The sequence below is a fragment of the Macaca fascicularis genome, chromosome 8 (genome assembly GCF_037993035.2).
Source record: "Macaca fascicularis isolate 582-1 chromosome 8, T2T-MFA8v1.1".
NCBI lineage: Eukaryota > Metazoa > Chordata > Mammalia > Primates > Cercopithecidae > Macaca > Macaca fascicularis.
This window is the reverse complement of record NC_088382.1, coordinates 61,730,313-61,742,453: the sequence shown is the minus strand read 5'-3', so window position 1 is coordinate 61,742,453 and position 12,141 is coordinate 61,730,313. Positions and strand designations below refer to the sequence as shown.

At 38.4% G+C, this 12,141-nt stretch overlaps 1 protein-coding gene across 2 annotated transcripts in view; it reads left to right on the top strand.

The window, feature by feature from the left end:
• The window catches only part of PXDNL (peroxidasin like), a 507,521-nt gene continuing 495,380 nt past the window's right edge, over nt 1-12,141 (top strand). For both annotated transcript variants that reach the window (XM_065519201.1, XM_045398234.2), the window contains exon 1: nt 1-282. In XM_065519201.1, the coding sequence (XP_065375273.1) occupies nt 119-282 (164 nt within the window). In that variant the 5' untranslated portion in view covers nt 1-118. The remainder of the gene's footprint in view (nt 283-12,141) is intronic.

Sequence of the window (12,141 nt, the reverse complement as noted above, 5' to 3'; positions counted from 1 at the left end):
GCTCCCAAACTTGGCTCAGCCCAACAGCCACCATCACCACCACAGCGGTTGCTGCTGCAGCTGCAGCTGCTGCTGTCCCTCCGGCTGCTGCTTCGCGTGGCCAGCAGTGAATGGAGCGATGGAGCCCAGACTGTTCTGCTGGACCACTCTCTTTCTCCTGGCCGGATGGTGCCTGCCAGGGTTGCCTTGCCCCAGCCGGTGCCTTTGCTTTAAGAGCACTGTCCGCTGCATGCACTTGACGCTGGACCACATTCCTCAGATACCACAGCAGACCACAGTTCTGTAAGTTCACACAAATTCCCCGGAAACCCTCCGCAATGCTTCATTGCTTCTCTGCTAGGACCTGTGTCCTTTTAATTTACGATTCCTAATGCTCTCCCTGCTTGTATACTTAGAAGAGGCTTCTCACTTTTCAGTTTCATGGTTCTGCTCTGTTAGACTAGAAAAATGTGAGCAATGCTGAGTTGACATAAATATATTTGTTTTGGATTCAGTTCTCTTCCAGCATCTTCCAGAACTTACCATTGAGAATTTTCATCTTCAATCTTCCTTCAGTAATTTTCCTGCATACGTTCTCAATTTGTTTCTTTTCATCCTCTGCTCCCAAATCTTTGGGCCTCTTAATTGGTCAGTACATGTCAGCCCCATTTGGAAGGAACTAATTTAACTTTAGAGTGTGGTTTCAATTGATTATATGCTGACAAATTGTTAGGCTTTGTACTGTGTGTACCTCCTGGGAGGGTGAAGTCCTGAGCCCTCAGCACTTGAAGCACTGTCTGTCCCCAGAACAGACCCTCAAATGGTTCAGTTGAGTTCTTGAATGCTTAAAAGCCTTGTGGAGCAACCGCTTAGACTAATCGGCATCTAGGAGGCATTACAGGATAGCAGGGCAAACCAGAATTTGGGAGTCAAACAGGTCTGAGTTCAAATACTGTCTTCTCATCTTTAATATTAAGGTAATAAACTCAAACATTTTAATTTATTTAGATTAAATTAAGTCATAATTAGATAATTAGAAGGGTAAATCACCACAAAAGAAGAAAAGGATCTGTTTCTAGGGTTTATTTAAAAAAAAAAAAAGACAACAAATTCAAAAATTTAAGGAAAAAAAAACAGAAGAAAAGGAAAAATGCTGAAAGATGCAGCCTAAAGAGGTTTCCTGCTCTATAATAAATGTTTTGTGGGTTGTCTCATGTTCATGGAAGACAAAACTGCTTGTGGTATTTCAAGTCCATTCTTGGGCGGAGGGAAATAGCTTAAAATTTCTGGAATTCTGAGATATAAATGTTTAAGAGGATCATTGCCACACATTTGTCAGTCATAATCACAAAATGAGGACTTGGTAATAAAAAGTCCAATTTGATGGTATTTACATAGAAAATGACATTATCCATAGATTTTCATTTCTGTAAAGCATTTCATTAATTTTATATGCGTGCACATATCAAAATAAGTCTTACTGTAATAACTAAAAAGATTCTTGAACTTGGGAGCACTGCTTATTGCTACGTGGACAACACAGTTCTGCAGGTGCCTTCAGACTGAGAACCAGCCATTTGTCCTTTTGTAATGACAGTTTTTTGGTAGATAGCAGCAAAGCCTAAGAGAAGGGGCTGCTTGGCTAATCAAGTGTCTTGGAGCTACCTGAGGTACAACTCGACCTAAATTTTGTTTCCTAAGTGTTTCAAAGAAGAGATTAGCACCCATTAGACACACACTTCTAAATGTAATGAGCAGAATTGAAATGATGTTGTCAGTATTGTCATGCAGAGTCTTCCACTGTGTTTATAAATAAAGCTTAATGGTGGATTCTCAGGCCCTTGGCCAGATCCCTGTCTGGGAGTCTCATGCCACCACTTACAAAATGTGTTGCCTTGGACAAAATCTCAACTTCTTGGTGTCTCAGTTTCCTAATCTTAAATGGAGATGCTAATAGTGTTTGATATGGTTTGGATCTGTGTCCCCACCCAAATCTCATGTTGAATTGTAACTCCCAATGTTGGAGGTGGGGCCTGGTGGGAGGTGATTGGGTCGTGGGGGCGGATTCTCATGGTTTAACACCACCTCCCTTGGTGTTGTCGTGGTGAGAGTGAAGTAATCACAAGATCTGGTTGCTTAAAAGTATGTAACTCTTCTTGCCTCTGTCTTCCTCTTGCTCCAGCCATGTGAAGTTCTTGCTCCCCCTTTGCCGTCTGCCATGATTGTAAGTTTCCTGAGGCGTCCCCAGAAGCCCAGCAAAAGTTGCTATACTTCCTGTACAGCTTTTCGAACCATGAGCCAATTAAACCTCTTTTCTTCATAAATTACCCAGTTTCAGGTATTTCTTTATCACAGGGTGTGAGAACAGACTAATGCAGTGTTCACCTTGTTGGTTATTTTGAAGATTTAATGAATTGATGCATTTTAAGTACCTAGGAAATTGTCTAGCTCTAGTAAACAGTATGGAAGTTTTCGCTATTAGTATCATGTTTGCAATTCAGGACAGGAATTACTAACTTAAATATCTCTGGGAACCTGCCAGTAAATAATTTGAGGGAAGTGGGGTAGATGAAAGACAGACTACTGTGTGATGAATAGCAACTAGCCTGAAGCTTGGAGTATCGGGATGGTAATGAAGGCAGAGGCAGCTCTTGCTAATGGGGCAACCAGTTACTTAGCTAATTGATGGGCTTTGGGGATTTGGGCCATAGTTTCAAGAAAATATAGAAGCCAAAAGTGACATTCCCTAGCTTTTCAATATTAGCAGCTAATTACATTTTTAGAAATGGAAAGGCAAAAATACACAAGCCCAACCATGCGTATTTGTAGGCTGCTTTTTGCTCAGGACCTTCAGTGTGTGACTTCTACTAGAGAAATGGTATAAAAGCTGAGAAGTATGTGTAAAACCTGTAAAAATTGGTCCTCTACTCCTCTGGGGCTAAAAATCCTTGATGTAGGGTTGCATTTTATGTCAGCAATATCATGAAAGGTGACAATAACAATTATGAAAAAGAAAAAAACAATTAAGTTTTGAAAACTAAGGCAAATGGAAGCTGGGTGAATTTCTTACCAGCAGTAGAACCAGTAGTTTTTGTTAAACCACCCTTATGTATGTTTATTGTCACTGTAACATGGAAATGATGTAAATAATATATTTAGCTCTGCAAATGGCCAACATGCTTAGTAAATGCTAATTAGTAGTATTGTTAAAATTAGTAGTATTGTTAAAATGGATTTTTTCCATTTTTACATGTTTCAAAATTTTAACCTGAATGCAGAAAATATTTTCCTAAATCATAGATAAGAAAACTGTATTATTTTAAAGACTGGTTACAGTTGATCAGGGTTTTAAGTTTAGAAAAATGCAAAACTGCCCCTCCAAATTTTAATTTCATTCCTACTATAAAGATATCATTGTGTTTCTAAACTAATAGCATTTACCAAAAACCCTGTTGCCATTGAGAAAATTTCACTCTTCATGCTGTGGATTTTAGTAAAACAAATCTTTCAGAATTAGAATTTGCAAACAAAAAAATATCCAGTAACGAACACAGCATCTTTAGGGAGCCTGTTCAGTAATCAGAAGCAGTGTATGGTGAGTGTGATTTGACTCTATCCTATGCCAGGATCATTAGGTTGCACTTTCCTAATTTGCTTAGTTACTGGTTAAGAAATGGACTCAGTAACTGCAAATTGAACATGCTCTAAAAACCACCTTGATTATATTAGAATACGTTTTAAGCTTAGGGCTGTTTTAATGATTGAGGATTTTCCTGAAAGTCATAAATACAAAAGTATTTACAATGTGAAATTCTAAGCATTTAATTCTAAGCATTTTATTTATGTGGAAAGCTTTCTTTGCTGTCCAAATAATACAAAACTCGAGGAATAAGATGGCGGTGGGGAATTGGAAAATGTCTTAAGCTCAGTCATGAAAAAGTGTGTCCAGCTGATAAAAATTTCACCTTGTTCAAGAAGAAAATAGAATTCCTTCAGCTCTTTCCAATTTCCATTCATTATATATATATATATATATATATATATACACACTTTAATATATATAAATGAAAAATGATGTGTTATGGAATAATAGGGAGCAGCCGCAATCTGAGGCAGCAAACACATATATATATAATTTTATAATTTAAATTATATATAAAGTTTTATAAGTTATATATAAAATTTTATAATTTAAATTATATATATATAAAATACAACTTAATAGGAGTTACTTTTACCTTTGTTACAAAATTTTTTATAGCTCGTTTGTAACTGACATAACTTGCTGGCTTTGAATGATCACTTGGCAGTAATGAACAGGCCTGAACTCCTTGGACCTTCACCCACCTGGCATTGTTGAGGGGAAGCACAATGGGACCCAGATGAACTGTGTCAACATTCAAACTTCCCCCAGTGGTTGACTTGTTGGGGAGAGAAATGAAACTGAAAGTGGCTGTCACTGACCTCCTGACTCAGGCCAGTGTGATCCTGTGGAGAGGGGCTGGAAGAGGCTGTTCTGGAAGGAAGGGCAGGTGAGTGTGGATGGGGCCCAAGCAGGAGAATGGACGCAGGGACAATGTGGAGAGGACAGCTTGAGGAGGTAGAGGAGTAAAGGCCAGCACCACTGGCCGAGGTGTAATGTACCCTAGAGACTTGGGAGTCATCCTTCAAGAAATCTGCATGTTGTGCATAGGTACCGTAGAACTTAAAGTATTAAAAAAAAAAAAAAAAGAAAAGAAAAACAAATGGACAGACAAATTGCTTTAGAAGGTCAATGGAGCCAGGATATCCTACAACAGCCTGTACTTAGATGGCATATGCTGATTAAATTATTAGAACAGTGTTCCCTACACTAAGCACTGCCTTTCAACCCTACTGTAGATTCTATAAATGAAGTGAAGAGATGTGTTATGGAATAATAGCTTTGTGGAAAGTAGCCACAACCTGAGGCAGCAAAGCTGTGGTCCCTGTGCTAGTTGGAGAGCTACTACACATGGGAAAAGTTGAATGACAGTACAAGTCTGGTGTTAGAAGGACCAATTCTGCTTCTGTATTCATGGAGTGAAAAGGGTTGGTGAATGTCCTCGTTTGTCAACTAGATGGGCAACAAAGACAGAGAAATGAGTGAAAAAGAGGAGAAAAAAATTGAATCATTGAGAGTGTGAAACCAAAATAAATCCTGGGGCCCCCAAAATCACTAAGCTAAAGGGAAAAGTCAAGCTGGGAACTGCTTAGGACCAACCTGCCTCCCATTCTACTCAAAGTCACCCCTCTTCTCACTGAGATAAATCTGTATCCGATTGCCTCCTTTGGAGAGGCTAATCAGAAACTCAAAAGAATGCAATCATTTGTTTCTTATCTACCTATGACCTGGAAGCCACCTCCCCACTTCAAGTTGTTCTCCTTTGCTTCAAGTTGTCCCACCTTTCCAGACCAAATCAATATTCATCTTACATAAACTGATTGATGTCTCGTGTCTCCCTAAAATGTATAAAACCGAACTGTGCTCTATCATGTCATCAGGACCTCCTGAGGCTGTGCCATGGGAGTGTGTCCTCAACCTTGGCAAAATAAACTTTCTAAATTAACTGAGACCTGTCTTGGATATTTGGGGTTCATACATTGTTAAATTTTGTTGTGTTTTACCTGGGCATTCTGGTAGAAAGGGTAGGGGCTCAGAAATATGTAAGCTCAGGAGGGAAACGGAGGCAAGACATGCAGTCTTGAGTCCTTATCTCTACTGAGTAAGACAGACTCCCAGAGCAGCTGTTTATAGACCTCCCTCCAGGAATGCAATTCTTTTCCTAGGGTCTTAACATTTAATATTCCTTGCTTGGAGAAGAATTTAATGATATCTCTCCTACTTGCACATCCATTTATGGGCTTCTCTGGAAACAGAAAAATATGACTCTATTCTGCCCGACCCCGCAGGCAGTCAGACAGTTGGTTGTCTTCCCTTGTTCCCTAAAATCACTGTTGTTCTGTTTGTTTCCAAGATGCACTGATTTCATATTGTTCAAACACCCATGTTTTACAATCAGATTTCATATTGTTCAAACACACATGTTCTACAATCAATTTGTACAATAGTGGTCCTGAGGTGACGAACATCCTCAGCTTATGAAGATAACAGGATTAAGAGATTAAAGTAAGACAGGTGGAAGAAATTATAAGAGTATTATTTTTGGGAACTGATAAATGTCCATGAAATCTTCACAATTTATGTTCAGAGATTGCAGTAAAGACAGGCATAAGAAATTATAAAAGTATTAATTTTGGGAACTGATATGTGTCCATATTAAAATGACATCTTCACAATTTATGTTCCTCTGCCACAGCTCCAGCTGGTCCCTCTGTTCAGGGTCCCTGACTTCCCACAGCAGTTTTTCCTGCCAGGAATGCATCCATGGCCATTTTCCCCACATTGAGTCTACTCCTGCTTGTTCTGCAGAAGCAGCTCAGAGCTCGCCTCAGGGAAGCCTTCCTTTTCCCTATTACTCCCAGGCTGCATGAAACACTTTTCCTGTCTTATCTGAATCAGGGAACATACCATGTGGAATTAGCATTATTAACTTGTCTTTCTGAGAGACTGAGTTCCTTCAGGGCAGAGAACAGAGAAGATAGACAATATAAAATATATTAACATAAAATATTTTACATACCAACATATTTTATGTTGGGATATTAACATAACATATGTTGCATGCAGGAATGAGCCAATTGGCCCAGTGAAACTTGAGGGGTGCTGAAAATATTGCCCATTTGAAAGTTTGACATGGGGCAGGCCCTCCATTCTAAGAGTGCTGTGGACCACTCTGTGTTTAACAGGGAGTTGCCTGGACTGAAACGATTTTAGTTGTAAGCCTCACCTACTATCTCACCTGTGTTGACTACTCTTACAGAAAAGGCTTGTGGCATGTGCCTGTTCAAAGAGGAAAATAGATTCCAAAGGCAAAAGTTTCTAGGGAAAATGAGGTAAGGGAGAAAAGAGAATTAGAAGCTAAATATTCTGACAAGCAGATATGAGAAATATTTGAGTGCTGATGTGATGGTTAATCCTGTAATGCTGTGAGGGGTGGGCGTGGGTAGGGAGAAACGTACAAAGATCTCCATCTCTCTAGTTGGCACCCTTGTTTTAAATCAGATGTAGGTGCACAGTAAAACGGTTTGTTCTTCATACCTAGATCAGAATGCCTCCCTACCTGGAGCCGTTCCCTTCCTGGCTCACCTTGCCCTGTTAGAGAGAGGCTGATTTTGCCATGGTCTATGTTTTGGCCAACTCTAAAGACAAGTATAGTTGAAAAGCTGTTGCAGTGTTTAGAACTTATTTTTAAAATGTTCCAAGTCAGCTAAAAGCAGCCACCAAGTAGGGACTATAACTCTGTTTGCATGGGAATCCTAGACAGCTCTCATGGCACCAGCCCAAGACAACAATCAATTATTATATTTTTAAACTTCCCAATGTTGGTTATAGTAATAATTATTTTATTTACTTATGTCTCACATTTTCTCAGGAATAATATCTTTTTTTTAAGTTTTAATTTAATTTTAAGTTCCAGGATACATGTGCAGGACTTGCAGGTTTGTTACATAAGTAAACGTGTGCTATGGTGATTTGCTGCACCTATCAACCCATCACCTAGGTATTAAACTCCACATACATTAGCTGTTTATCCTGATGCTCTCCCTCTCTGCCCTGCCCCCACAGGGTCCAGTGTATGTTGTTCTCCTCCTTGTGTCCATGTGTTCTCATTGTTCAGCTCCCACTTATAAGTGAGAGCAAGTGGTGTATGGTTTTCTGTTCCTGTATTAGTTTGCTAAGGATAATGACTTTCAGCTCCATCCATGTCCCTGCAAAGGAAATTGTCTTGTTCCTTTTTATGGCTGCATAGTATTCCATGGTGTATGTGTACCACATTTTCTTTATCCAGTCTATCATTGATGGGGATTTGGGTTGATTCCATGTCTTAGCTATTGTGAAGATATATGTGCATGTATCTTTATAATAGAATGATTTATTTTCCTTTGGGCATATGCCCAGTAATGGGATTGCTGGGTCAAATGGTATTTCTGATTCTAGGTGATTTATATTCCTTTGGGTATATACCCAGTAATGGGATTGCTGGGTCAAATGGTATTTCTGGTTCTAGGTCTTTGAGGAATTGCCACACTGTCTTCCACAATGGTTGAACTAATTTACATTCCCATCAACAGTGTAAAAAGGTTCCTATCCACAGCCTTGCCAGCGTCTGTTGTTTCTTGGCTTCTTTAAACCCTACCACTCTGACTTGCATCAGATGGTATCTTATTGTGGTTTTCATTTGCATTTCTCTAATGATCAGTGATGTTGTATCTTTTTTCATATGTTTGTTGGCTGCATAAATGTCTTCTTTTGAGAAGTGTTTGTTCATGTCCTTTGCCCACGTTTTAATGGGGTTGTTTTGTTTTGTTTTTCCTTGTAAATTTGTTTAAGTTCCTTGCAGATTTTGGGTATTAGGCCTTGTCAGATGAATAGATTGCAAAAATTTTTTCCCATTCTGTATGTTGTCTGTTCACTCTGATGATAGTTTCTCTTGCTTTGCAAAATCTCTATAGTTTAATTAGATTCCATTAGTCAACTCTTGCTTTAGTTGCAATTGCTTTTGATGTTTTAATCATGAAATCTTTCCCTGTGCCTATGTCCTGAATGGTACTGCCTAGGTTTACTTCTAGGGTTTTTATGGTTCTGGGTTTTACATTTAAGTCTTTAATCCATCTTGAGTTAATTTTTGCATAAGGTATAACTTTTGTATAATGAGTCCAGTTTCAATTTTCTGCATATGGCTAGCCGGTTTACCCAGCACCTTTTATTAAATAGAGAATCCTTCCCCCATTGCTTGTTTTTGTCAGGTTTGTTGAAGATCAGCTGATTATAGGTGTGGGTCTTATTTCTGAGATCTCTATTCTATTCCATTGGTCTATGTGTCTGTTTTTGTATCAGTATCATGCTGTTTTGGTTACTGTAGCCTTGTTGTATTGTTTGACGTCAGGTAGCATGATGCCTCCAGGTTTGTTCATTTTGCTTAGGATTGTCTTGGTTATACAGGCTCTTTTTTGGTTCCACATGAATTTTAAAGTAGTTTTTTTTCTAACTCTGTGAAGAATGTCAGTGGTAGTTTAATGGGAATAGCATTGAATCTACAAATTACTTTGGGCAGTACAGCCATTTTCATGGTATTAATTCTTCCTATCCATGAGCATGGAATGTTTTTCCATTTGTTTGTGTCCTCTCTTATTTCCTAGAGCAGTGGCTTATAGTTCTTTTTGAAGAGGTTCTTCACATCCCTTCTAAGTTTTATTGCTAGGTATTTTATTCTCTTTGTAGCAATTGTGAATGGGAGTTCATTCATGATTTGACTCTCTGCTTGTCTGTTGTTGGTTTATAGGAATGCTTTTGATTTTTGCACATTGACTTTGTATCCTGAGATTTTGTTAAAGTGGCTTATCAGCTTAATAAGCTTTCAGGCTTAAATGATAGGGTTTTCTAGATATAGGATCATGTCATCTGCAAACAGAGACATTTTGACTTCCTCTTTTCCAATTTGAATACCCTTTATTTCTTTTTCTTGACTGATTTCCCTGGCCATAACATCCAATACCATGGTGAATAGGAGTGGTGAGAGAGGACATCCTTGTCTTGTGCCAGTTTTCAAGGGGAATGCTTCCAGCTTTTGCCCATTAAGTATGATATTGGCAGTGGGTTTGTTATAAATGGATCTTTTTATTTTGAGGTATATTCTATCAATACCAAGTTTATTGAGAGTTTTTAACATGAATCAGCATTAAATTTTATTGAAGGCCTTTTCTGTGTCTATTGAGATAGTCATGTGGTTTTTATCTTTAGTTCTGCTTATGTGATGAATTACATTTACTAATTTGCATATGTTGACTAGCCTTGCATCCTGGGGATGACACCAACTTGATCACGGTGGATAAGCTTTTTAATGTGCTGCTGGATTTGGTTTGCCAGTGTTTTATTGAGGATTTTTGCATTGATATTCATCAAGGATATTGGCCTGAAGTTTTCTCTTTTTTTTGTATCTGTGCCAGGTTTTGGTATCAGGATGATTCTGGCTTCATAAAATGAGTTAGGTAGAAGTCTCTCCTTTTCAATTGTTTGGAATAGTTTCAGAAGAAATGGTACCAGCTCCTCTTTGTACCTCTGGTAGAATTCAGCTGTAAATTCGTCTGGTCCTGGGCTTTTACTGATTGGTAAGCTAAGTATTTCTGCCTCAATTTCAGAACTTATTATTGGTCTATTCAGGGATTCAACTTCTTCCTGGTTTAGACTTGAGAGGGTGTATGTGTCCAGGAATTTAACCATTTTTTCTAGATTTTCTAGTTGATTTGCATACAGGTGTTTATAGTATTCTCTGACGGTTGTTTGTATTTCTCTGGGGTCAGTGGTGATATCCCCTTTATCATTTTTTATTGTGTCTATTTGATTTTTCTCTTTTCTTCTTTATTAGTTTAACTAGTGGTCTATTTTATTAATTTTTTTTCAAAAAACCAGCTCATATATGCATTGATTTTTTGAAGGTTTTGTTGTTGTTGTTGTTGTGTGTGTGGTCTCTATCTCCTTCAATTCCACTCTATGATCTTGGTAATTTTTTGTTTTCTGTTAGCTTTGGATTTTGTTTTCTCTTAGTTCTCTGGTTCTTTTAATTGTGATGTTAAGGTGTCAGTTTGAGATCTTTCTAGCTGTGGGGGTTCATTCAGGCTGGTGGGAAAATATTAAAGATAGTTATAGTAATAGCCACAAACCTTCTTGGAAGGCTGAGAGGTTTGCATAGCTTTAGTATGGATTATAGCTGAAGGCAACCTGATCCTCACCTTAAGTAAAAAGCTTAAAGTGAGTACAAAAGGATGTGGGGAGTTTACCTAATAAACTTATTTACTCATGTGGTCTTAAGAACAACCTTTGATCATTTGCGGGTGCATGATGTCTCTCTCTGGGGTCGGGGGTGACCAGGTTAATTACCCACAGGTGTGTTTACTCATGACCTTCGTCAATTAATCTTTACTAAATAAATGTGAGTCTTGCTGGCAAGTCGAGGCCATGGTTGCAAATAGTGGCCCAGACACTCAGCTGAACTGACAAAGCAGAATATCTGTGTGTCAGTGTACTTTATCCATCGCTGGGTCATGGTCTGTGGGACAGACCCTTGCATCTAGCTTTTTGGGCATTTAGTGCTATAAATTTGCCTCTTAACACTGCTTTAGCTGTGTCCCAGAGATTGTGGTGCATTGTCTCTGTGTTCCCATTGGCTTCAAAGAACTTCTTGATTTCTTCCTTAATTTCATTATTTATTCAGGAGTCATTGAGGAGCAGGTTGTTCAATTTCCATGTAGTTGTGTGGTTTTGAGTGAGTTTCTTTATCTTGAGTTCTAATTTGATTGTACTGTATTGTGAGATACTGTTTGTTATGATTTCAGTTATTTTGTGTTTGCCGTGGAGCGTTTTACTTCCAATTATGTAATTGATTTTAGAGTAAGTGCCATGTGGCACCAAGAAGAATGTATATTCTGTTGTTTTCTGGATGGAGAGTTCTATAGATATCTATCATGTCCGCTTGATCCAGAGCTGAGTTCAAGTCCTGAATATCCTGGTTAATTTTCTGTCTTGATGATCTGTCTAATATTGACAGTGTGTTGTTAAAGTCTCCCCCTATTATTTTGTGGGAGTCTAAGCCCCTTTGTAGGTGTCTAAGGGTTTGTTTTATGAATCAGGGTGGTCCTGTATTTTGTGCATATACATTTAGGATAGTTAACTCTTCTTGTTGAATTGATCCCTCTACCATTATGTAATGCCCTTCCTTGTCTTTTTTGATCTTGGTTAGTGTAAAGTCTGTTTTGTCAGAAAATAGGATGCTTTTTTCGACTTTCCATTTTCTTAGTAAATTTTCCTCCATCCCTTTATTTGAAGCCTGTCTGTGTCTGCACAAGATGAGTCTCTTGAATACAGCACACTGATGGGTCTTGACTCAATTCAGCTTGCATTCTGTGTCTTTTAATTGGGACATTTAGTCCATTTACATTTAAGATTAATATTGTTATGTATGAATTTGATCCTGTCATCATGATGTTGGCTGGTTATTTTGCAGACTTGTTGATGTAGTTGCT